The sequence below is a fragment of the Ammospiza caudacuta genome, chromosome 1 (assembly GCF_027887145.1).
Source record: "Ammospiza caudacuta isolate bAmmCau1 chromosome 1, bAmmCau1.pri, whole genome shotgun sequence".
Lineage (NCBI taxonomy): Eukaryota > Metazoa > Chordata > Aves > Passeriformes > Passerellidae > Ammospiza > Ammospiza caudacuta.
This window is the reverse complement of record NC_080593.1, coordinates 103,392,611-103,419,253: the sequence shown is the minus strand read 5'-3', so window position 1 is coordinate 103,419,253 and position 26,643 is coordinate 103,392,611. Positions and strand designations below refer to the sequence as shown.

General features: G+C 43.4%; 1 protein-coding gene across 1 annotated transcript; it reads left to right on the top strand.

The window, feature by feature from the left end:
• The first annotated feature begins 1,830 nt into the window (after positions 1–1,830).
• Positions 1,831–25,396, top strand: TWSG1 (twisted gastrulation BMP signaling modulator 1). The gene is made up of 5 exons (XM_058807062.1): positions 1,831–1,938; positions 3,900–4,065; positions 11,037–11,136; positions 14,663–14,929; positions 22,901–25,396. Exons 2-5 carry the CDS (start codon positions 3,943–3,945, stop codon positions 23,080–23,082), a joined length of 672 nt encoding a protein of 223 aa, XP_058663045.1. The 5' UTR covers positions 1,831–1,938; positions 3,900–3,942; the 3' UTR covers positions 23,083–25,396.
• The last annotated feature ends 1,247 nt before the right edge of the window (positions 25,397–26,643 follow it).

The following is a 26,643-nucleotide window of genomic DNA, read 5'->3' as shown; positions in this document are numbered from 1 at the left end:
ATGTCTGTGAAATTATTTCTGAAGGAAGTGAAGCTTGGACAGGACAGCTGGTTACTCAGAATAAGAGATTTTAAATCCTTGGTTTTGAACTGATTTTTAAATGAGTAGGTGAGCTACTCCAGAGAACTTATTCCTTGTGCTTGTGTGAATGTGGACACACAAGAGACTTTGTGGACAGCAGATTCCTTCCCTCTGCACATCACTGCTGGTGCCAGTTTAGAATAAATAGTAACTCAAGCACAGTAAAGCCAATTAGTGTGTAGTTCCTGACCTGTAAGTTGTTTTTGGTTTTTTTCACTTTTAATTTGTTAAGTACCTGTGGAAGGAGAAGTTGTTCCTGCTTTTGTTACAGGAATATCTTTCTGACCTCATTCAAAATTGAAACTATTGAGGAAAGAGCAAATTTCTTCTCCAAGTTAAATACTCTTCTGAACATAGCTGTAAAATCTTAAAATGCTGCAGAAATCTATTTTATCTGCTTGAAAAGATGAGGAAAAATGGATAAAGCTGCAAGGTGTTAACTAGTAAGTGGGTACAAGTTACTTCTATCAGATACTTGCTAGAGTAGTAAAAAGCAACAGACGTGACTGGAAGTGGCAGAAATATGAGATAGTAATTAAGAGGCTAGCAAAAAGAACAGTAAATAAACTGGGTTGTACAAGTCTTGGCTGTGTTAAAAACGAAGTGTGTGACAAAAATACTTGGTCTGCAGGAGACAAGAAAAATATTTTGGCAGTATCTTGTAAGGAGATCTGAAGACAGATGTTTCTTAGCATTACTCTGGGTCTTCTTTATAAGGAGAAACGATTTCCCAGTCTCCGCAACAGAGTTTTTACAATTGCAACTTCTTAGTAAGTTTTATTGCTCCAAATGTTTCAGTCCCATAGATAATGATCTCTTGGCTTCTCTGATTTGAATCCAAGGTTTGTTCCCTTTTTTTGTTTTTCCTTTTCTTTTCTTTCCCCGAGTTTACTCTGTGGGATGGTACCTCCTGTGTTGTTTAAGGACACCGGCCTGTGGGTTTACCTCAGCACAGTGCCGGAATCTGGGAAGAAGGGATGAGAGGAAACACGGCAGTAACGCGTTGGCGCGATGGCTGTTTCCCTCGCCAGGGTCCAGCTGCCTCCTGGGAAGCCCGAGAGCTACTCTGAGTTCCTGGGTACCCAGCCAGGATCCTCTTGTGTTTTTCTTCTAGGGACCAAACTTGTTACCTTGGTTCCTTGGGGCTTGGCACGTGGGAGGATAAAGCCGCCGTCCGGCCGCGTTTTAGAGGTCCTGGGAGAGGCTGTCCGGAAGCCCAGGGTCCCTTCCCAATGCAGGCGGTCCCTGCCCTCCCCCGGGCACCTGCACCTCCTCGACCATCGGGGAAGTTCATCGCGTTCCCCCCCGCTGGCGCTTCCAGGGGCGCTGCCCCCGGTTCCTTTTCCCCCGCCTCCCTCCGGCCCGGGAGCGCTGCCCTGGGCGCCCTCTGCTCCCCGCGGCAGCCGCTCGGAGAGACCCCGCGCCCGCTGCTCCCGCCCCGGCTTCCCGGGCTGCTTGCCTGCCCACAGAGCCCCGAGTTTCGCACTCGGGTTGGGGGGGTGATAGTCCCTCCTCCTCCCCCCCAGAAGAAGCCCCTCCGAAGGCAGTGGCCTGGCTGTCCCGTCCCGTCCCGCTAGGCACGGCCCGGCGGCAGCTCCCGTCCACCGGCCCCAGCCGCCTCCTCCTCCTCCCGCGCCGCTCCGCGCAGCCGCCGCCCGCCGGGGCGGAGGGTCCCGGGGGGAGGGTCCCGGCGCCTGACGGTGCCCCGAGGCGGGGCGATGATGCGAGGCCACCGCCTCCGCGCTGCCTGCGGCCGAGGGGGGAGCAGTGGGACGAGGCGCGGGGTTGCTGCCGCCGCCGCCTCCGGAGCAGCGAGAGCCGCCTGCGGAGCGCGGGGTGCCCGGCCCGGGCCGCCCGGTGAGCGCCGCCGGGGGAGTGCGCGGGGGGCGGCCGGGATGGAGCCGATGGCTGGGGAGGAGGAGGTGGAGAAGGCGGCGGAGCCGTGGCTGCTTCTTTGTGGCAGGAAAGTTTCGGTGCGGCTCGGCGCGGCCGCCCCGCTGCCTGCGTGCCTGCCCGAGGAGGAGGAGGAGGAGGAGACCCGCTCCCCGTGCGGGGCCCCGCCTGCCCCGGGCCACTCCGGCGGGGGGGTGCTCTCCCGCATCTCCCTCCTTGTCACCGGCCTCCCGGCCCCTGGCAGTGCCATCTTTGGGGCCCGGGCCTCTCGGGAGCTGCGGCGGGGACGGGGAGCCGGGCGCGGGTCGATCGGCCGGAGGGGTTTTGGGGAGTTTTCCGCCCCGGTGCCATCCTGGCGGAGCGGGGGAGCGATGCTGAGCCGGTGCCGCCGCGGTGGGCTGCGGGACAGAGGGGCGGCGGGCGGGGGTCCTGCTCCGGGGGGTGCCGCGCCGCATAAAAGTCTGGGAAAGCAGCGGTCGGTGAATCGGAGCTGGAGCGGGGGGTGAAGCCGGGGAAGGAGCATCCGGACCCCGGTGCGCTCCCCAGGGCTGTCCGTGGGGACGGCATCGCCCGGCGCCGCTGCTGGGACCCTTTATGTAACGCAGCCCCGCGCTGAGCCGTGCGGGAGCACGCCTGGATCGCTCCCCGGCAGGCAGCGTGCTCGGCTCCGCTCCCGCGGCCGGGATGCGGCACCCGCCGGCTCCGGCTCCGGGTCTGGGTCCGGGCCGGCGGCTGTGGGTGCTGGAGGGAAGCGTCCTTGGCTCCCGATGGCAGGGAGGGAAAGCGGTGGGGGAAAAGATCCCGTGTTCTCCGTGCGTCTTGCAGGGGGGTCTCCCCAGCAAAACTTGGTACAGATGGCGACGTGCCCAGCACAGCGAGATTCGGAGGCATTTAACAACCATTGTAAGAGGGACTAATCGGACGCAGACTTTGAATGTCCAGATCATGCCTTCATTTTCCACTTTTTTGTTCATTGAGGGTTTTGTAGTTCATAAAACAGAAAAACATTTCTAGATACCAAAAGAAAGCAATCCAGTGCTCCATTAGCATTCTTTCTCTCTTAGGAGAACAATACAGGCTCACTGTAAGCTTGCCCAAACATGGGCTGCCTTTTATTATATGTTGGTACAGTGCCTGGTGCAATAGGTCCTCTTGCAGCCGGGCTCTCATGCAAAGCACAAGTGAAAACTGAGTGGCACGCTGCTAATCGTGATATATTATTTCTGGCAAATACCACCTGCCGACAGGCTAGGCTTTCACAAAGGGAGAAAGGTGGAATGCTTTGAACAAACCCAGTTCCTGTCTGTTTGATGTAGCAGATGCTTGTCGTCTCTGGTTGACCTCAGACACTTGCTTGGCTTTTGAAAGTTACGTTGTTCAAAGTGTCTGGTACGGTTTTTTTTAATGGTGGTGTCTGTATATTTTTAAAAAATAAGTTAACAACTTTGTGATTGGGTTGATAGCCTGTGTGACATCTGAGTCCATGTGAACACAGCTGCCTGTCTGCATTAAAGGTGACAGGGACAACTTACCTTGTTGTAAAAGATGGCTGTGTGGCCTTGGCCCTACAGACCTGTGGGTACCTTAGCCTGAGGAGATACTACACAAAACCCATCTTCCTGCTTTGGGCATTTGCAAAATTAAGTCTCCTTTGGTGGGTTTTCTCATCTGAGGCAATTTATATCACAGGAAGTCATATTTGATACTGCAAGCTTGAGATTGCTCGCCTCAAGTTTATTGCAGTTTTAATCCAAAGGTGCAATAGCAGAAAGCTTTGTACAAACAAGTTAGCTGGAGGAGGAGGGATTTGGTTTGCTGCAAAGTACCCCAGTTTGCATTTTTTTAAAATATTCATATTTATTGAAGGGGGAATGGAATGGAATTTGTGTTCCAACAGCCTTTTCAGTCGCTGGTTCTTGTTTCAGTGCTGGTTGAAGTACTTGTGAAAACTGCTCGCCTGCAGGAAACATGAGGTCACAGTACATCACGGCGCCCACAGTCACCGTCCTTCTGTTCCTGCTGTGGATCCCATCCTCAGCAGGCTGCAACAAGGCTCTGTGTGCCAGCGACGTCAGCAAGTGCCTGATACAGGTACGGGTCCTGCGTCCTCCATCTGCTTTCCAGGGTGCAGGAAGCAGCCCCGAAACTGCCTCCTGAAAAGATACCAGTAACTGGCATTTTATGTTAAGTAGTGTCTCTGTAAAGAGGTTGGTTTGAGCTCCTACTCATATAAGTGCAGATTTACAACCATTTTATAGACAGAGAATACCAAGGGCATATTTATATGGGTATGCTTCTTGCGTTTTTTGTAATTGAATTTTTTTCAAGCTAAGGATTATGTCTGTCTGAGCTGTTGCCCTTAACTTTCAATTTGTCCAGTTCCTTAAGTCTCAAGCAGAGGGTCAGGAGCTGACACCTGATGCTCTCCATAGCATCAGGTTTGTATGGTGAATTAAAAGATGCCTAAAAACCAAACCAAATACTTATGAGCTGAACTCCTAGGAAATGTATGTTAAATTCATGCTGCTGCTTTAGACTCACTGCATGTCTGTACAGTGAAAGAAACAGAGTGAAAAGAAAGAAAGAAAGAAACCAGGTTGCTCTTCTTAGAGCGGAGTTAGGAGATGTTGTGTGCAGCAGAACAAAAGGGCCTTTTCTAGCAAAAAGACAAGCAGTTCTGGTAGCTACCAAGTATTTTTTTAGTCATGGTAAACAGGGCATGCTTCTTGACTCCAGACTGAGAAAGGAGGCTTCATGTGGTCAGCTAGAGCTTTTTTAAAAGCAACTGTTTCCTACTGCCTCTTTGTAGATTGGAAAGGCAATAACAGAGAGCACCGTCATATGGCAGTAAGATGTGATGTGCTTACTGTAAATGCATGGTCACAGCCTGAAAAGAGATGCACAAGTGGCCTCAAGCATTTCCATGTTTACTTCATTTTGCTGACTTCTGTCTAAAATTTGTCTGGGTTACAAATAAAACACTTGCCACTCACAAATCCATCCAGATTCACAAGACTGACTGTAGGCTGAACGATCTTCTTTCTGGATTCTGCACTGCCTTTGCTTTAAAAGTAAAAATAAAAGAAATTGCTGCTTCTTCCAGCCCCACCACAATCTGTGGAGTTGTTAAATAGGGGAGCAAGAATGAGGCTTCTGACTTTTACCTTTTCAAACAGAACTCCAGTGGTTTTGCTGGCATGTTGGATACTGTGCACTGTGACAAACTGATGCACATATGAGCCCCTTCTCTTGCATTTTTTGAAATCAGCTCCAGGAATGAAACCTGTAAGAAGTAACATGCTAATTGTGGCATTGTATGTAAGTGGCACTTAAATAGTAAATCCAATGGTACAGATTTGTTGATTCAGGGGAAAGTTATTGGTCCAGGTGCTGGATTTCAGTCCTGGAAGCTGTTGATCTGCTGCTTGTTTCTCTGTAAGCAAAGGGGACAACAGGGAAGATGTATCTCCTTTTCTGGTGCCACTGATGGAGACCACCATCTGTGAAAGAACAGATATCTTCTCCTTGAGAAATCATCTCTTATCGAGTCAAGCTTGAGATAGCAAGCATTTAAACTTTATTTTTATGAGCTAGTCTGAATAGAGCACAGCCCAGGAGGGGTGGAGTTAATACTACTGGAGTCCTTACTCAGCTGGCAATAAGTGGCTGAGGTTCAGCAGTGCATTGAAATGGCTCATACAACTCTGCTGTCCTTGGATTATGTTGGCATCTCTGTAGCAACACAGCCCTGTGCATACAGAGAAACCACTGAACTGCTTTACTTGTGGTAAGTGTGTTCTCTCTGTGCAGGTAATGTGGAGTCCCTTTTTAAAGCATTTCCCTAAAATCAAAATCATATGCAATTCTCTGAGACCCTAAAGTGGCCTAGGCCATGTAAATGTTGTGCAGTTGCAAGGGAATTCCACTGTTTGCTTTCACCATCTGACTGCTGTCTTCCTGCACACAGGCCTGACTTACCAGTCAGTATTCATTCTTTATAGAAGAACAGATCAGGTCAGACTAGTCTGGTTGTGGACAGGAAGATATCCTAAAGCTTTGATTTAAAGCAATTGTCATCTTTCTTCTTGGCTTTTTCATTTGTTTTAAAACTTCAGTGCTAGTGTGGCAGAAATGCTGCACTGGCATATGAAATGCACAGTCTTTCCTGGATAGATATGCAAGTAGATATCCATGTACTTTTTTCCCTCTCTAAACTCTTCTGGAGGAATCTGAACTCAAAAATAAAATACCATGCTGAGGGAGGTTGCTTGAATATCGCATGACATTTTTCCCTCACCGACTTTTATCGATGTTCAAGTTTAGAAAAATCCCTGTCTTGAAACCCAGATAATGTCACTCAGAGACAACTGGGGGAGCAAACAGATTGTGAGTGTTTGTCATCTGCATCTGTGTGCAGAAAGGGAGGCTGCCTGTCCTGGAGACAGAGGGACAAGGGACCTGCTCTCTCAACAAGCATACAGTTAGCATAAATATTTTTGCCAGCATGGCTAAAAGTCAGTACAGTCATTACTGCCACTCCTTAGGAGCTCCTCTGCTTAAGGGTGGTCCCTACATAAATATTTATTTTGTTAGGTCCAGAACAGTGCATGAGATCAACAACTCCCATGGATTCAGCTTTCCTTTTGCATCCTGGGCTCTAGCTTTATTGGTGCTCCTCTTTTTCCATAAGCAAAGGCCTGGAAGAAAATAGCTTGAGGCATCTCTCTGCATCAGCTCAGCCTTCGCTAAGAAACTTTGTGGCTTCCTGTAGCTGTTGAGAGAGCAGTGGGTAAGACTTGGGAGTATAGAGAGTGAAGGGCCAAAATTAGTTTGGCCCTTCAAGGCTCTGGCTGTAGCTCCTTCCCACGTCCCTGGGATTGGGATTGGAGTCCATGAGCCACCATTGCCCTGCATTCCAGGGGGAGCCCTGGGCGCACAGGGAGCGTGTGCTGCAGTGTTTATTGAGCACATCTGCTGCTGGCTTGGCCCGTGGGTTGTTTTGATGTTTCCATGTGTGGAGGAGATGAAAAGGCCCTCACTGGGCGGGGGGGAGGGAATATTGTGTCCTTGCAACATGGAGGAAATCCTTGAAGGCAGAAACCTCGAGATGAGACGTTCCCACAATTGTTCATAGCAAAAGGTCCCAGGTTGGCTCTTGAGGTGCAGAGCTCCTGGCAGGAGTCAGGCTTGGGTGGAATGTCAGTGTTGGGCTGGAAGCTGAGCTTTGCTGCCTCGTCTGCAACAGTGCTTTAAACTACTGCTATGCATGGGAAACAAACAGTGTTTTAATTCAGGCATGGTTTTATGATCCTTCTAAAGAGAGTTGTTTTGTGGAGAAAATGGGATTTTCTCTCTTGAACTCTACAGACCTGCAGCCACCTTTCAGCTGGTGTGGTATCATTCCAATTAAAATCTCTTTCCATCTGTCTTTTTTGCCTCCTGTTAATCCTGTGTACAAACTTGTCAGCCTGAAAGGATTTCCAAGACATTTTAGCCCCGTGGTATGAAATAAATGCCACTCCTTAACTTCAGGGCTTCGGCAGCTAAAAATTACTTCCAATGTGTGTTGTAGCTGTAGTACGTAACCCGGCTGGGTTAACAAAACAGTTCTGGTTGGTTCACTTCCAGGAGATTTTCTGTTATTAAACTGTTCTAGGGAAAAAAGCTCTCTTTCAGTCCCCCTTCCAGTTTGCAGAGAGGTTTCCAATGCCTTCAGGTCCTGCTTCTCCCTGCACCAAGAAAATATTCTCTGGAATTGCAAGAAAGCTTTGGAAAAAAATTAGATGTTTAACATCTTCTAAAAATTATTGTTTGCTCTCTGGACCAGGAATATCTTTATTGTACAAACATGCCTACTTCCTACTTAATACTGTATTTTTAAACCCTGAGGCTTATTTCTTGCCTAGCAAAATACATTCTCTGATGCACCTTCAGTAGTTCAGCTTGGGAAGTTGCCAAGTTGGCTGATGAGTAATATTTTCTTCCACTGACGCCTCACCACCCCCAGCTATCAACAAGGAACATTCCTTATTCTGCCTTGCTGTCACCCACGTCTCATGTAAGCATTCTTTTAAAAAGATATATCCTCTACCGGTGTCCAGTGTGGATGAGTCAGGCAGGAGGACTCAAAACTGGTTAAGGAAACCATGGATGTGCGAACAGATACATGGAAAAACATACAGTTATTGCCCCAAAGTGGCAGAAGACTAATTAATTAGGTTGTTCTTTCTTCCTTCCTCTCTTTTCAACTTTAAAATAAAGAAATAGTAATAAAAAAACAAATAAACATACAAAAAACCCCAAACAGCAACAAAAAAACCCTTAAACATTGCACAGCTCATGAGCCCTTCCTGTGAAAACAAGCTTGTTACAATACTGGTAGGTGTAATGGTGGTGGCCCCAAGTGAGTGCTTACACACAGATGCTAGGCAGAAATTTTTGTTAACAGGTTGCAAGTGCAGAATTTAAGGTTACATTTAATTCTCTGAGAGTACTCTTGCATAAAACCACAACTACTTTAGTTTAGTGAACTTTCTGGCTTCTATTCATGCATTACATTTAATAGTTTAGTGAGAATTGCCTCCTCCCACATGCTGGCCTATTGGTGTCTTTAAAATGTAAAAGTTGTTTGCCTGGTTTAACTGTTGAAGAAAAATTGGATATTTTTAATGCTAAATTCGTGGTTATTTTTAAAGTTGTTCTATTCAGGCTTTTTATTCTAAAGTCTGACAAAATCTGTTTATCAAATGGTAAGATAAATATTTTAGAAGTGCATCATTAACTCACGTAAGTCATCTTGTGGTGTATCCTGTGGTGGAAAAATGTACATATTTTGTTAATGAGCCTGTTTTCATCTTTTACTTGGAAACGGCACAGTTTGTGTGGAAACAGTGATAGGTGCCATTCATAAATTTGGAAGATGAAAAAGTAATAAATCTTAGTAGCTTTCCACTCTGTAAATAAAAACTCAATACTTGCAAGGGCTGCCTATTGCAGAAATGAGCGTGGAGCAGGGGTTCACTCTCCATCAGTCAGTGAGGTCACAATAAACTCTACAGGCAACAGCATTTCTCAGCATTATGTAGCACAAGCAATAGCTGGTGAATTTTGTTTCTTTGCTGGATACAAGATGACTTGTGATCTGGGATGAAGTGAAAGGAAAAATAAGGAATCAGTGGATTTATACTGCATTAGTAGATTGTAGCTTGTCTGCAGCACATTCTAGGGCTTGTTCAGGCCTGGGAGCCTTGCAGCTCCATTTGCTGTGCTCTGGGAGCCTGTCCCTGTACAGACTTTGCTCTGGCCTCCCTCTCTGAAGGGCTCTCCTTGGTCCTCTGTGTGCCCACGTGAGTTGGTGTGAGCGAGGGGTGGCTGCTGTGCAGCCCAGCAGGCTGTGGGTATTTGCAGTGGCCAGTTTTGCAGAGTAAAGAGAGAGCAGGAGTCATACACTATCAGGTGCAAGACTGCACTCACTGTGCCTTGCAAACCTGTTCCTGACATCTGCTATAAAAATGCCTCTTTCTCCCCTACCTTGTGCTTCTTAACCATAGCAAGCAAGGAAATATTTTAAAAATGGAATTTTGCTCAATTTGAGCTCTTCCCAATGTGCTTCAGAAAGGAACCTCACTTGGAAAATTACATTGGTGCCTGCCACCAATGTAAGGAGAGGTGGCCCTGACCCAGCTGGGGTGGATCCATGGGTGGAGACTGCAGGATAGGACAATTTCAAACCAAACCACCTTCCTGCCCTTCTCTCCTGTCCATGAGCACCTCCTGCAGTGTGTCCTTCCTCTGCCTCTGGATAATGGGATCAAAGAGTGGGGATGGCCATAATCTCCCCCCTGGCCTGGTGTGTAACACATTTGCCGATGGCCCTTCCAGTAAAGCCGGGGGTGGAACGATCCCATCCCGTGGTCAGTGTTTCCAGTAATGGGATTTGTTTTCTCCCCTGGTTGTGTGTAATGTGATAGTTAGACAGACGCCATCAAAGCCAAATCCTTACACAGGACAACCAAAGGGACTTCTTGGCCAGTCTGTGTTTTGTGCTATGATGTAATTCAAGGCTGTGAGTTATTGTCGTGCAGCCGCAGGCTTTTGGCCAAACTGGAGTTACTAGTATGGATTTGAGTTAGAGGGAAGGAGACTGCCTGGTTTTTAGATTTTCTTCATCCCTGTTGGCTTTTTCCATGCTTTGAGTCCACAAGTGTGTGTCTCCTGCAGGACTGCTAAACCAGAGATTTTGTGTTTAGGTAGTATGAAGAGAAATATTTGTCTTTATGTTTCCACACCTTTTCCATCTTTTTAGGTTATTAATAGTTAAAGAAAAGTACTTGTGTAGGTAATTTCACTTTCTAGAGGCTCTAGAAATCTCATAGGTATCCCAAGGTGTCAATTTGGAGGGACAAAGTAAAAGGTTGTTTTCATAATAGCAAAAATGAATCATCCAGACCTGGGGCGGGTGGGAAGGGGGGAAAATCTGGTCACTAATGTTGGAAACAGAGAGCAATGTGTAACAAGTGTTTGGAGATGCAGAAAATCCTGTGGTCAGATGGCTTAAATGGGTAAGTTCCTCTTAGAATCCAGGGATAGGTGTGATGGTAGACATCATGCCTGTCTCGAGTGGGCACATGTGGCTTACAGTAGCTTTCTTTTTTTGTTAAATTATAATGTACGGTCACTATTTATATATAAAGAAGAATCTGTCTCCAAGTTTCCTGTTGTGATGGGAAAACATTCAAAGAACTTGTAGATTTAGGCATGCACATGCACAGAAGTGCACACACCTCTCCCATGAATAGGATTTTTTGTCTTTTAAATGCTTGCTTCAGATTTCTCTTCAGAATGTCACCTTTAAGGGAAAAATAAAGCAAACTCGCAAAAGATCCTTTTGTAAACTTGGATTGGATTTTGGCTAGAGTTGTTTCACCGTTTACTCGCTGTATTAGTGTACTAAGCTTTTTTAATGCCCTAATTTGAGTTGTGGCTTGAGGAAAAATCACTGTGCTGTGTAGTTATTTCACATGTGGGATTGCTGCAGTGTAATGAGTGTCTGTTGATTCCAGGAGCTGTGTCAGTGCCGCCCTGGGGAAGGGAACTGTTCCTGCTGTAAGGAGTGCATGCTCTGCCTGGGCACACTTTGGGATGAGTGCTGTGACTGTGTTGGTAAGTTTGCACTTTTGGGGGGAATTCTTGCTTTTTTTACATTGCTTTCTCCTGCCACATGCTGAGCTCACAGTCCTAAAATAGGAGTAAAACACTGGGACAGAATCTGTGCTTTAAGCACCTTACAGCTAGTTGTGTGGGTATGGAATAAATTACTGTGGAGACCCAAACATCTGAGGGCTGTGTCTGCTCTGTGGAGATGGGGGTGGCAGTAGCCCAGGTATTGCTTTTTAAATGTCATCATAGCTGATTATTAATTTTGTCTCTCAAACATAAAACTCCTGTTTGAATTGTCATCTTGAGGTAACTCCCCAGTGGGATTGGATGTTGTTTCTCTATTTCTGAAGGTTTCTACCTGTAAAAGGTGCATTGACAGGTACAGCACTGGGTTGGGACAACTTTAGAACTTTAGAACTGGGTTGGGACAACTAGTAAATATGCACGGCCCAGTGTTTCCACTGTTCTTTTATTTACAAAAATAGCCCTTTGTGAAGGGTGAGAAAGAAGCAGACAAGGTCTTAAAGAACACGTTGCTGCTGACAGGTGGTGTTCAGAGTGCCCAAATCTTTGCAAGTGAGTGCTGTCCCAGCTTAAGAAGGTTGTATTCTAGTTCTGTTTCATGTTTTATATGTAAAAAAAGCTTCATCTTCCTGTGGTTGTTGTAAATCTCCCTGTGCCACCATCCAAAATCCTGGCTTTCTAGGTCAGTTTTCTCTGAATTCATGGAGGTGATTAGTGTCAAAATGCCCATTTTCAGTGCAGGTTATTTCCTAGTTTAGAACCTGGTGTAGAAAACAAGGCATAGTGTACTGATCTCTAGGGAGAAGAAGAACCTACCTCTTGGGATTGTGAAGTCCACACATGAGCTTCTCTTCATAAATCTGCAGGTGACTCACTGTTCTGCTGCTCTTTCCCATAGTGTTTTTCTGGAGAGGAATTAACAAGGTTTCAGGTTCAGTTTCCCAGTACTGAGTAAGCTAAAACTTCTCCTGATGGTTCTTTGGGTTCCTCAGGCCTTTTTGGATTCTATGGCTCAGTCCTACTCCTCTTCAGTGTAGGATCATCCTTGCTGTAGCTTTATTCAAATAAAGAAACAGGAATACATGAATACATGCCATACCTGACTCCCTAGACACAGTTCTTTGCTGATAATTGAGCTGATGTTTCAAGTTTGTTTATAAGCTGATCATGTCTAATGTAAAAGCAGACAGATTGTTGTGTCTTAAAGGTCATGTCTGCCTCGAGGGCAGGAATTACCTCCTGTCCTCCACCACTAACTGTACTAGTGCTCAGTTGATGCCCCATGTTTTGTGTATGCTCTCTGCCTTCTCTGACAGGGAAAAACATGCTGGAGGAGGGAGAACAGCAGCAAGTCCCCCATTCCCTTTGAGTTAAGCTCTTCTAGTCCCTTGTGTAAAGGTTTATCTGCTTCCATCATTTTAACAGCCCATTTCTGCATATTTTCATCCATTCCAAAGTGATAATGTAGACATGTTTGATCCTTACAGGTTGCTCATAAGTTAAACTTTTTTAAATTTTGTTTTCAACCTTTTAACCAATTGTCTTTTTAACCAATATTTACTATATGAAAATATTATTATTCAAATGCTTTTAAAAACAGCAAGGGTGAAGGATCTTTGTGGATGAGCACTTACCCATTAAACTATAAGCAATGATTTTTTGGTACCATCTTAAGGTAATATTTTCATTGCATTGATATGCACACAAACTTGTATACATTCTGCAGGATTTTGGTAAACAATCTTGATGTTTTGGTTCTTCTTTCCCTTGTGTGTCATTTTTATCAGTGAAATTTATTAATGATGTCATTAATAAAATGCCATCAAATCAAGCATACATCCCTTGATGTATCTGTACAAAACTCTTACCTGGTCTGATATCTTCCTAACTGATTTTCATGTGGTTATCATCTATTGCAATTGTATGGTTAATATAGTGCTTGTTAAAGCATTGTTAATATTAGTGCTTATTAAAGGGTGGTAAGGAAGGGATAGAAATTTTTTATTAAAGCAGTGAGTCTAGAAAGGTCGGTGAAGAGCAAACCTAACTGAGAGGAGCAGGAAAACAATCATGTACAGTAGGGTGTCTGTGTAAGTGGAATTATATTTTATTATGACCTGATGTTGTTAGGAAAAGAGGCTTATTTTTTTTCCTACTCTGTACTTGGCTCGCCTTTTTATAGGAGCAAACTGTCATGGAGTGTTCCTATTACCAAATGCTGGTAATGCTAACCACTTGCTTAAGATTTGCTGGATCTCATGCTAATCACCATGGACAAACTTCCCTCTGCTTTGTTCACTGTGGTAATCCATCTACTTAGGTTGAGAAGATTATGGGCTTGTATAAGGCTCTAGTTAAACACAATTATTTGTGAAGCCAGAGCCCTAGTGGATCTGTGGGGCAGGAGATGCTTCTCTGGTTGTATGAGGCAGGTAGACTTTGAACATTCATGTCTCATAAGACTTTAATACTTCAGGAATTGGTGTGCTTTGCAGTTGTAGCTGTCTCAACCTGTGTCTGTGAAACTACCCAAAATTATATTCAGATGCACATGGGGAAAATGGATTTGCCTGTCTCTTGACAGGTGACTTGCAACAGTGTTTTATCACTCCTGAGTTTAAAATACCAATGCAGATACAAATTTTCTTTTTAATCTTGCAAGTTTCCACAGATTGGATTTAAATTGAAATGACCTTTGGTTTAATTGCTAGTAATAAATATTAGTGTTTAAATGGTTAACGAAAAGCTGGAACCAGCATTGCATATCACAAAAGCATTTTGTAGGAATTGGCAAAGTGAAAAAAAATGACGAGGTTTCAAAAAAGATACTGCCGAAGATGTTGAAAAAGAAGGAAGAGGTAACCTAGAAATGAGTATTTTGCCTGTTGTGGCCCCTCCAGCTAAGTAGCAAAATGAGGTTCATCTTGGCTGTCTCTACACAAGTAAAGTAATTCAGACTCATGCTCTGTCCTGAGAGTGATCTTTGTGTCTCTGGCAGATGACTAAAAAGATCTAGTGCACTGCTGAAGCAGATGAGATGGAATACTTAAATTGTGATCAGAAGTTTCATATACCTCAGACTTATCAAGATACTCCCTTTCTTCAGTCCTAACCTTGCATGCCAGGTTTATGCTCCTATCGATTATACTGTGCTTTGTATAATCTCTTCTCCCAGGGAAAACAAACCTTCCACTGAACCCTCCATTTCCTAAGCTGTAATACTGACAGGGAAGGAAAGTGCTGTTTAGATGGGGTTTTTCTTTCCACAAGTCACAGGTGTGTTTTGTAGAAGTCTGAACAATCCAAAACCTGCTGTAATGGAAAACTTGTCCTGCTGTATTTGATAGCACTTCTGCTATTGGGCTGAGAGTGGGATAGATATGAAAGAGTTCTGTTCTGTTCTGTTCAGTAAGAAAAGAAGCAATTTTAATTCTCCAAATATTCCTACCTGTTTCAAGAAGAGCTTGGGGAGTTCTGTGTAATTTACTGGTTGTTTCCACGGCAGGTATGTGCAATCCTCGCAATTACAGTGACACACCTCCGACATCCAAGAGCACTGTCGAGGAGCTGCATGAACCAATTCCTTCCCTTTTCCGGGCACTGACAGAAGGGGATACTCAGCTGAACTGGAATATTGTTTCCTTCCCTGTGGCAGAAGAACTGTCACACCATGAGAACCTCGTCTCCTTTTTAGAAACAGTGAACCAGCCACAGCATCAGAACGTCTCTGTTCCAAACAACAATGTCCACACACCTTACTCCAGTGACAAAGGTAAGGAGTGTAGTGTCTAAATCCCTGGCATCTCCTCTTGTCTCTTCCAGGAGCCTTCTCAGTGCATGTCCTATTCTTCTCTATGCTCACTTCTTCTTTTCCCATAAGAATGTGTGAAAGGTTCAGCCTAATTTTGAGCATGACATAACAGAAGGAGTGAGGCAAAGGTGTTGATGAACATGGAAGATGGTGTTAAAATGACTGATGTTCTTAGGAGACACTGATCCATGTGAGTTTATAATTATCCCGTGGCATGAGGCAGTTTGTTCATGTTGTTTCATGTGCATTGGCACAGTGTATTCTCTCTGACCCAGAAACAGTTACCTGTAGTTTAGGAGACAGGACAGACCAGAACCTGAATCCAAATTACATATAGGTGCAGAAGTAGGCAACTGAAACATGGCTTAAGAGGTCTGAGAGAACCATGTGCCATAAGCTCTTGTATCTGGAACAGTTGTTGATTTATTTCATCTGAGCTGGCATAACTTGAAATCTTTAGAGGGATGTTTTGTATGAAATCCAGGATTAATAGTAAACCTAAGCAAGATTAGAAGCATTGATGAAGGAAGGATATGTGACAGAATGTCTTCAAAATAAGTAACTTGGTGGTAGGGGTTCAACTTAGAGATTCATTCCTCCTATTTAATATTAAGTTTTTTATATTCTTTCCTTCAGTTTAGAGGACAGACTTCAGGATACTGTTTGCTGTGGTTGGGTGGGGGAAAGATGAGAACTTTGAGTTAGAGTCAACGGTGATATAAAAAAAACACTGTCTGTTTTTTGGTTTCCATACTAAACCTGAAACACTTTTCCCTGCAAATCATTACGTCAGACTTTAAAGAATCTCATAAAGAGTTCATAGTGGAATTGCTGCTTAACAGGGGAAAAAGGGCATCTGATTTATTAGTGCAATTAATGCTTTGCATCCTTCCCAACATACACTTTAAATATTTGTAACCCATATGTTGCTGTTGTGATGGCCCTTTTATCTTATCAACAAAAGATACCCTAATTGATGGACATGCTGCTTTTCCACACCAGTGTGAACCAATGACCTAGTTGTGTTTCTGAGTAGGACTGCTGCTGATTAAATGGAACCATAATGGCAACTTTTCTAATTTCCTTTGGCTAAGGCACATTAGAAAAATAAATTAACTCCAGAACTAGGAAACCAGATGGGCAGAAAGCATCTCATTCATATGTCTTTGATGTTATTAAAATGTTTGCTTGCCGTTATGAGAATAATGTACAAAGTCATGTAAAATGGAAAGCCACAAAAAGCCCTGTGTACAAAGACTACAGTGCTTACAATTATAAATTAAACTCAGGGGAAAAAATTATGTTTAATACAGCCTTGAATATATCCCACTGTACTTAGGTACTGCAATCCAGATGGCTGTTCCCGACAGTCCTTTACTACTGTACCAACAGGATGGGCTAATGATAGTTTTGGATTAAACTTAGAATTTGAATTGCATCTCAAGGGTGTGGACCAGTTTTGAGTTCAACAACACAGATAAATACATAACACTGCCATTTTTTCTTAGTCAAAAGTCCCCTTCATTTCTTTTACTAGGAACATATTAGAGATTAGGCTGAGAGAGCTCTTACTGGAATGAGGACAGTCCAAAAACAACAGTTATATTTGGAAATAGTTACCAAATGCCACTGGCTTTCAAGCCTCAGCAGACACTTAAAACAGAAATAAATGTCAGAGCCTGTTCTTGTAATCATTTGCTGTGCCTTCTCCATCTTAGTGACCAGTGAAGAACTGGAAAAGATAGAGGATTACTTTCCACATCCTATTCCCATACTTTTAAGTACCTAAATACGTAAGCCTGCCAAAAAGTCTCTTTTCTTGGTCACAGTGTAGATAACTTTGTAGTGCTCTGCTTTCTCTAAAGTCATATTAAATTTTGCTTATAAAAACGTTGATGATTTGAGCATTGAGAACAGAGGAGGTGGAAAGAACAATTAGCATCTGGCCTCTATCAGCTGATGTTTATTATGGTGGAAGCAGGACAGCTGGACATCCAAGAGTGTTGGATGTTGTGTGAGCCATGGGCTAGCATTGTTTCCAGTTCCATTTTGCTGAGTTCATTGGGGAAGCCATAATCAGAAGGTGGAGGGACAGGCAGTAGGTCAGGACTGAAGAGCCTTGTGAGCATGGGCACAGTGAGGCAGCTGAGGGAGTTCCTGGAGCCTGATGGCTTCTGCCCATGCAGAGTTCAGTCACACAATTGGGTCACTGCCTTAACAATCTGGCAAGTGTAAGAGCCACTGAAAGAGAGGGAGGGTTTGTGAAGGTGTATGTGTGTGCTCAGTGGCAGTAAACACAGGCTTAGCCTGCAGTGGGAGAAACAGGCCATGTCTTTACCCTTTCCTTCTCCCCAGAAATGCTGCTAGGCTTGAGGGCAGGTCTTGCAAACCTAGATACCCTTACGGTGACTTGCCAAGCAGTTGTCTTTGAGGCTGTGACAATCAAGGATCTGAAAGAATATTCCTGTGAGTGGGAACACAGATGCTTTATGTTTCCTTTACAGTGCTGTGCCTTCTCCATTTTGTGGTTCTTCTGTGGCTCCTTGCTTCTTTCCCTCCAACATGGTGTGCTGGCAGTAGCCGATGGCATGGTCTGTTAAGGGACAGGGGCTAATGAGAGGTAGATTTTGTAGGGGGACAGTGGTGTCTGTGCTGTCTTCTGGAATACATTCCAAAATTTGGAAAGGCTCTGCTTACAGATACCCCTTGTCACGTAGTGTAACACAGCTCTGATTTCAGCGTTACTGCGCGTTCTCGCAGGGATCGCCGTTAAGCTGGCCCAGGGTGCCAGACTTGCTTGATGCAGTTCTGGGTGAGTGCCAGGAAAAGCAGCACCAGCCACAGGAACCACGAGCTTTGTGCCTGAGGGGCGTGGAGCCACCACCAGGGAGGGTGGCTGTGGATCTGGGAGGAGGTGGGGTGCGGTGGGATATAAAGCATTCCTTTCTCGCCCCAGCTACTCTGAACCCAGCCACCAGACCTTGAACTTCCCCATTATTTTCCTAATGAGTGTCTTCCCTTTCCTCCTGTGAGCTGACTTGTAATGCTTTAGCTGCCAAAGTTATGCATGCGCTGCTGGAGCTGCTGTAGTTCTTTGTATCTGTTGTTTCTGGCACTTGAGCCTCTGGTTCAGAGAGGATTGTGATGGTTACTAATCTGGAGCTACATTTGTACTTCATTCTCTTTGCTGTACTTCTAGCTGATACCCTCAGAGCTCTGAACTGTGAGTTCAGAGATTTAAATAAGCTTAGTTGTTTCAGATGACGACAGGATGTTGGCGAGAGGGAGAGGGGAACTAGATAATTTTTTGGCAATTGATAAAACAAAATCTGTGCTGTAGTTAAGAGTTTCTGACTTGCACTGCTTGGTGACACAGGGAATGGTGTCTGGTCTGCAATTCTGCTCCCCTCCAGTGCAACAGGGGAGGAGAGCAAGAATTCCAGTGAAGAGACATCTACTTCTGTAGGTAGTCTAGGAAGACTTTTTTTTTTTAATGTTTCTTTTTATAAATTGATTGACATAAAATTGACTTGTCCAAAAGTACCAGATTATGTAAATGGACTGTGCATAAGCAGTTGCAGGTTAATCTTGTTCTTGTTTTCCCCTCTCCTCACTACTGCACTAGACTAGTGTTTTTCCTAGTGGAAGGGGTATCCCTGCCAACAGAAGGGGGGTTGGAGCGACATGTTCTTTAAGGTCTCTTCCAACCCAGGCTGTTCTATGATAAAATGGTATGACTGCTGGATGGGCAGTTATCTTTTTAAAGAACTTTTAGAGCTACCAATAAAGTGGCCAGCAGACAGCTGAAGTTACACAGCACATATAACTTCAAAGATCCCATAGAGGAAGCTATCATTAACTGGGAAGGTTCTCTGAGTTGCTAAATTTTTCTATATTGCACCAATACAGATAGTTTTATAGCAAAGCCTGGTAGTTTCTTCTGTTAACTTTTAATTTAAGTTTGATTATTGTTTCTCCTACACAGCCTTCACTGAGTATGAAGTGTGAGGGGGGAAAAGGTGAGAAATTAATGTTCTGGGAAAAAAGTTTACTGCTGCATCCTTCTCCCTCCCAGCATCTGCAGTCTGTCATCCTTGGGGTGTGAAAATTGGCAAAATGCAAATGAGAAAGCTGTTACTGCACTAAATAATATTGTTTTTATCTACACTGAGGGAGCCAAGTGATGACTCGGTAATTAGCTTTGTGAAGGAGTTTAAGTACTCTCCCAGCTCCCAGCTGAGCCTGTAGGTATGTATTTTTTTCCCCTGTGTAACTCTCTTTTTGCAGTCTATAGAGCAGGATTTAGTGCTTGAGGGGAGGAACTCTCCTGCTTTCAGCAATTCAGCCTCCACATGAGCACAGAGGCATTGCTGAGGAGGGGATCACAAGTGCCCCGTGACAAAGTGCACCCTGGACAGTCTGACTCGTTCAGACCTGCCAAGTCTTTCAGTAAGCAAGATGTCAGAAACAATTTGGTAACATATACATGGAGCACATCCTCCAGCTGCTTACAAGAGCTGCTTGGGACCAGATGGATCTACTGCTGGCTCTGGCCTGCCACATGCAGTCTGCTCTCTCCCCTTTGCAGCATTTTTGTGTTTGTCCTCAAGAACCTAATCCCCTTGACTTGTGTGCAGGTGGAAATAAACTTTCTTTTCTACTCTCCAGTCAGTCAAGATTAATGTCCTTGGCTGTCACTGCCACCATAATAAGGTTGAATTTTGGCTTTGGTCCTGGGAGAGTGATTCAGGAGACCAGTCTGCGGTCTCACAGGAGCTGACTGATGCCACCTAGTTTTGCCAGAGTTATAGGCCAGGTGCTACTGCTCCTCTGGCCTCCTTTATCCAGAGAGATGTCTCCCTGTTCAGTGTCATTGATCTTTACATCCTAGAAATCAGAGCTCTCCTTCCCCAGGAAGTTTATTTCATTTCTGCAGACATTAGCTGATAGGCTTCAGCAGGACTTGTGAAGCAGTGCTAACAGTTTTGAGGCTGTCAGAGATGAGGTTAACATGAAGGTGAGCACAGATGTCTCCTTACACAGAAGGGACTGGACATTCTCTGGTGTGAAGACAGTCTGTAAGTGCTGGGAGCAGTTAGCACACCTCAGAGTTTTCACAGCTTTTCTGACAACTTCCCTGGTCTACCCTAGGCTTTCCTTTCTGTGTTGTAAGTTGGAGTGCCATGATCAACAGATAGTGAGCACTTCTGGCAACCCCTTGGATGATTGCTTCCACTGAAGAGCTGTTTCACTCCAATCTGGAAATAGCCATTTTGCCTTCTCAGGCTTATCTGGAGACTAAGTCAGTCAGCTGGAGATGGCATTCCAAAAGGTGATTTTGCAGGAAGAAATCTTTCTTGTTTAGCCAGGATTGCCTGTTTCAAGGGAGAGGCTCCATGCCTCCAGCTGACATCTTCTAAGACTATGGAATTTAAGATCAAACTTAATGTAGTAACACTTCAGTAGAAAACTACTAAAAAGGAATCAAAGGACTGAATAGAGATTAAGCAAAAGGATATAAAGAGTATGGGTAATGTGCAGCAGAGGCTTCTGTAAGGCTCTTGTGCTTGAGCCCCAGCACTGGCTTGGATGACTGATGGGAATGAGAATACTGTCTGGAGACTTGCTCCTATTTTCTCATCCCTACCCTTCCACTAGAAACTTCCTGTGAGGAGTGAAGGGAACATATACCTGGGGCTATCTGGGCCTTCTAGGTATGGATGGTGTGTGCTTCTTCTTGGGACTATGGCAATCTGAACTTTTTGTCGCTGGTGATGAAATACTGCCAAGTCCTTGTTGTGCATTCCCCACAGAAGTTGGAGCTCTGTCTGGCCTCTGCCTTCTTGCCTTTGAGGCTACAGTGGCTGCATCTCCCTACTGCTTCTAGCTTTGGCTGAGCACTTCAGGTGTGCACCTATCACTCTGCACATGGTACCATACTTCTATTCAGGTCTTTCCTCTTCCTCTCAGTGAGTCAAACATCCTTATTGAAGCTGTAGATATGTTGGTTGTTTTCAGGTAGAGATTTTGTTCTCTGAGAACTCTATTCCTCTGGTTGCTTTGCCTGAGGATATATTATAAGGGCTTATAGAAATAGAAGTGCCAAGAATGGGACAGGACTTACATAGCCACAGTGGACTTGGTTGATGTTTCCAGTAGTACTTGAGGTACTGCAAGATTTTTTTGACAACTGCAGCACAGCTTTTCTGGAAGCAGAAACGGCTTCAGCTCTGGGTCTGCCTCTCCTACCCAAGATCCCTATTGCCTGTTGCATTGTGTCTGGTGTCTGCAAGGCATGTACATCAGTTTGGAGCCTGACCCAGGCAGTGAATACTCTGTTGCTTTCAGTGGGCTGGCAGCACATCCTCTGACCTTCTTGCAGCTGTTTTGGTAGTAGCATAATAATTTGACAGTGATCAAAATCAGCCATTAAAAAAAACCAAACCAAACCCACTGTTTTGATTTACTCTTTAAGTTTGTATTACTTTTTTCTAATCCACATTGGAATGTAAATCAGTGGGTTTCTCCCAGGTGCACCATGAGTAGTAATAGGCTAGAAAGCCCTTTGACATCTCCTGCTTACAAGTTGGTCTGATCTGCGTGAGGGAGACATTCCTGTTTGCAGACAGCTGCCAGTTGTGCTTTCCCCAAAGTCTGCCAGTTATGGTCTGGGTAAATGTTATGTAACCGTGGTCCTTTGGAGGATGAACAAAGTTTTATGGTCAGTACAGAAGAGGTGGTGGAATCTGCCAGCTTGGAGAATTGGAAGTGGACTGGTATTTTCTGAGGACATCCATTGTTGGAAGGAAATTACGAATCTGACTCCATGTTCATAGAAGGCTAATTTATTATTTTTTGATGCTATACTATATTAAAGAATACTAAACTAAACTATACTAAAGAACAGAGAAAGGATACAGACAGAAGACTAGAAAGATATTAATGAAAACTGGTGACTCCTACCAGGGTCAGACACAGCCTGACCATGATCGGCCATTTAAGGCAAAACAATTCACATGAAAACAATGAAGCAATCACCTGTTGGATAAACAATCTCCAAACCACAATCCAAAGCAGTAAAACACAGGAGAAGCAGATGACATCATATTGTTTTCCTTTTTCTCTGAGGCTTCTTAGCTTCCCAAGGAGAAGAATCCTGGACAAGGGGATTTTTCAGAAAATATGATGGTGACAGTGGACTGAGGGGGGAATTTATACTTGTGGTGACTGCCTTAGCAGTCATTTATTTATACTTGTGGTGACTGCCTTAGCTCCATTTTGATGTTGCAGCACCAAACTTCATGGCATTTCAAGTAATTGCATGGGTGTTAGAAGCATGAAGTCAACACTTAGGCAGAAGGGGTTTCTTAAGATTAGTAGTAAAGCTGGTGATGTTGCTTAAAAAAGGAAAGAAAAAAGTGTGCAGTTTGATGCTGATGAAAAAAGCATTATTTAGGTCTGTGATTTAATCTGGCTAAAGATCATTGTGGAGTGTGAGGCGGGGGGGAAAGAAACGTTTACAACCACGTAATGGTTTTTGATGGTTTTTTAAAATAACTTCTCTAAACCTAAAGTTTTTTGTGGTAGCATATTATCTTCAGAGGACACATTCCTGCTTGTAATTTTGGAATAACTTACGCTCTCGTAACTGGGGGACAAAACTTAAAAACATTCTTGCCTGTGAATATGGAAGTAAATTAATCCAGGAGAAGATCAGACAACAGGTTGAGTTGTAGATGCTGAAAATTTGAAGTTGATAGATTTTACCTTGTCTCTCTGCCTTGCCTCTCTGCTTTTACTGTCACTTTTTTCCTTATGCCTCATAGTACTGTTGGTTTGCAATCATACTTCTACAGCTGCTCATTTAACTAATATCTAAGCAACCTTTAAAAACACCTTTTAAACCAAACTTTTTTTCCCTTCTTGGTTTAGAACACATGTGTACTGTGGTGTACTTTGATGACTGCATGTCAATACATCAGTGCAAGATCTCTTGCGAGTCCATGGGAGCTTCCAAATACCGATGGTTTCACAACGCCTGCTGTGAGTGCATTGGGCCAGAATGCATCGACTATGGCAGTAAAACTGTCAAATGTATGAACTGCATGTTCTGAAGCAGGAAAATTGTATTATAGCAATACTGAGGCCAAAGTAATCTCTCTCGGTTAAAGAGACTGGGATTGCAAATACTGCATTTTGGTGGAGTGCCTGCTGGTTGCAATTAAATGTACCTGGTTGAAAAGAGGATGTATAAAATCAGAGAACTGTTTTCTTTTTTTTCTTTTTTTTTTTTTATTCATATAAGCGAGGCTAACTAGTAGATGCTTAAACACTATGTTTTAAACTTGTTTTTCTCTGTTTCTGCTCAAATGGTACAGTCATGCTCATCATTATTGTTCTGATTGTTTTCCTTTGATTTGAAAGTATTGTCTATAGTGGTTTTCAGAACATAGTACTCTATCTTGTAGTTTAGAGTAGGGAAACTTTTAGAATATGGTGATGAGATTTCCATTATCTAAATTCAACAAATAAATAAATGGCTGCTAGGTTGGAGGGAGGGTGGATGTTGTTTAGGGGCTGGGTTTTTGGGACTTGGTTTCTGGCTTTGTTTTTTGACTTTATTACCTTCCAGTTTTTAAGGTTAGCTTTTATTGTGGAAGTGATATTTGGAAAAAATTAAAATTCATGTTTCCTCTTCACATTCAAAGAATGGGCTGTCATGGATAAAATCCTAACTTCTTAGAAGGGCTGCCCAGCAAAACACCATATATGTCATACTTTTCCTGCAAGTTTGATTTGCCCTGCTCTCTTTTCATTGGGGCCATGATGCATAATTTATGTGTTACGCAAAGTAATCTTTTCAGTCTTCTCTTAGATCCCAAAACAAAGCTGGTAAGTGCTATTGCATTTCCCACCTGTTGCACTGTTCTCTAGGGCTGTTACATCCTGAACATTTAGTCCAGTAAAGGAAACATGAAAGGCTATGATGGATCTAATAACTAAAGAAATAAAGAATGAAATGACAGGAACAAGCAAGTGGTACAGGTCTACCAGCTGAGCAGCTGGCAGCAAGCATGTTCCCATTTAGTAATTTCCTGTGAATATTTATTTCAAAACATTTTTATTATTATTAAATTTCTTCTTTTTCCCCATAATTTTTTGTCAGTGAAGAAGGGAATATGTGTCTGCAAAGGCAAAGTGCTCTGAGTTTAGAACATTGTGCATTTTTCTAAGTAAGAGTTTTTATATGTTGACAGTTACATAGCAGTTACTATGACTGATTTAAGGTGTCCACTGATAATGGTACTAAGTACAAGAATAAAGTCTATGAGTAGTTAATGATCAGCTTTTTGTATTTATAATAATGTAGGTTTAAATTCCTTCAATTTTTTATGCATATATGCATATGCAAATACAAAAAGGAACTATTGACTATTCATTTTTCTCTCATTAACCTCAGCTAGAGGGATTAAACTGTTTTCTAGTTACACCTGTCTATCTGTACCATGTACACATGAAAGCAGTCATATTACATTTATTTTGTTGAAAAATTTTCCTGAAGGTTTTTTCCATTTTTTTCTCATGATACAGTTCTTTCAATAAGATGGAATAATAATAATAATGATAATAATAAAAGAAAAATCTACTCTCCTTAAATAATGTTACTTTCTTCAGTGTCTTTTTCAGCTATAAAGATGTACTTGAAAGATGAATGTTATTGTTTTGAACTAGTGGATTATGGAATGTCTTCATACTTTAAACTTACAGTTAAGTGATAAAAGATCATAGACAAAAATAGAAAAACTTAGCTTATAATGGAGGAGTTGTTCTTCCTATATTTTACAATTCATGTTATATTTTTTTCTGCTAGAATTTCTTAAAATGAATGGAGAGGAAGAATATGTTAAGAGTAGCTGTGACTGTAGCTGGAGGGTGATGCATCCATGTTCCTGACTGAGACAGGAGACACGTAGCAGTCAACAAGCAGGAGGTCATTAGCATGCTTCAGATTTTTGCAGTCTTAAATTATTGGAAAGATGAGGGTAGCTCAGAATCTTCTTGGGGGAGGAAGAGGGCTGATGTTTCTGGTCAGGCACCTGCAGCCCCATGCATCTGTGACACTGTCTCCATTTACATCCTCAGAATTTCACTGTGAGGTCAAATCAAGTGGGGGGCAGGAAGGATGGGGGAGCAGCCTAACAGGTGTCCCAGGAAATGCTGGGGGAATGGCATAAAAATGTAAACACAATTGTCTGTAGTGGCCTGAGAGAAGGTAGTGCACACCTTCTGGGGCTTGCCTTACTTTTTGTAATTCCTGATGCTGTCTAGAGTTTGCGGAAAGTGTTGTGTGTACAAAAATGTCATGCAGCAACACCCAGTGTATTTTATGATGATGAGTGTTTTAAGAGGTATTTTAATAAAAAGACATTACTGGTTCTCGTGTGTTCTTTCTCAAGAGTTTCTCAGGGAAACATTACCAGGAAGCATATTACAAAAGTTACTGATCTAGATGGATAGAACAATACTAAGAATTACCTCTCCAGCAGTTTTTTCCCATACCTAAAAGTGTTGCTTTGAAGTATTTTTCTGTACATAAATGATGAATACTCAGAATGTTCTTTCTGAAAAAACCTAACCATTTTAGAAAGCTGTTTATTTAGTCTTATTAATTTTGCAGGAAAAAAAAAATCACCATTTATTTTGGGGGGTCTTATTTCACCCTATGTCTGGATAACCAGCAAACTATCACCTACATAAGAACATGTTTTTAAAACTTCTTTTAGTTAGGAATGTTCTCCAGGTAAAGCATTGGCCACTTTTATCACTGTCCTTTGGGACAGAATTGTAAATCACTGAACATAAAGGGAAGCAAAGAGGGAATTCATATAGTAAGAAATTATACAAATTTCTTGTGGCCAGACACCCTAGTGTGTTGGGGGTCTGACCGAAAAGGGGTGGAGGGACTTTTGTTATTCTTTCTTTAAAAGTAAAAAGTTTAGTTGCTTTGGGGTCTGGGTTTTTGTTCAGGTTTTTTAAGTTTGTTTTTCCTTACAGACACTTGAGTACAAAGGTCATAATGTGACATTGCTTTCCTGTCATTTCTTAAAGGTTCCTGGATTACCTTTATTATGCTTAATGGCTTTCAAAAAAAATAAATGTAAGAACACCTGTTGTATCTTTAATAATATATCTATGGTCACTCCAGTGTCCCTCCCAAATTAAGGCTGTTCTGATAGCTGGCTCCCAAGCCCCTTGTGCTGCTGGCTGGAGTGAGGTGAGGTTTGCTGGCACTTGCACAGTGACACACAGACCCACCCCACACAGATACGCTGCGCTCTCTCCAGCCCCGTGACCCACGGTGCCCTGTCCTATGGCTGGCACTTCCACCTTCATGGGCAAAGCCTGGAGACTCAGCCTGGGAGGATTTTAATGAGAAGAGAGGCCAGACCGTGCTGATGGGGTACCTGCAGAGCCAAACAACAAGCTAACATTTTCCTGTTGGATGGTAATGTCTGTTGGGCTTGGCAAAAGGAACACCTTTACCAAGATTTGACACATTCCCTTGGCACGAGATCTTTCACCAAATCACCAGTACATCATTAAAATTTGTGCTACTCACCTGGGAAAACACACTTAGATACAAAATCTTCCTAGAAACAGAGCTAACCTGATTC

Bases quoted from the DNA above. Each gene is read 5' to 3' on its own strand.
- TWSG1 (XM_058807062.1), top strand. From the start codon at position 3,943: ATGAGGTCACAGTACATCACGGCGCCCACAGTCACCGTCCTTCTGTTC. The intron at 11,137-14,662 runs GTAAGTTTGCAC...TTTCCACGGCAG, and splicing joins TGAGTGCTGTGACTGTGTTG to GTATGTGCAATCCTCGCAAT. The intron at 14,930-22,900 runs GTAAGGAGTGTA...TTCTTGGTTTAG, and splicing joins ACCTTACTCCAGTGACAAAG to AACACATGTGTACTGTGGTG.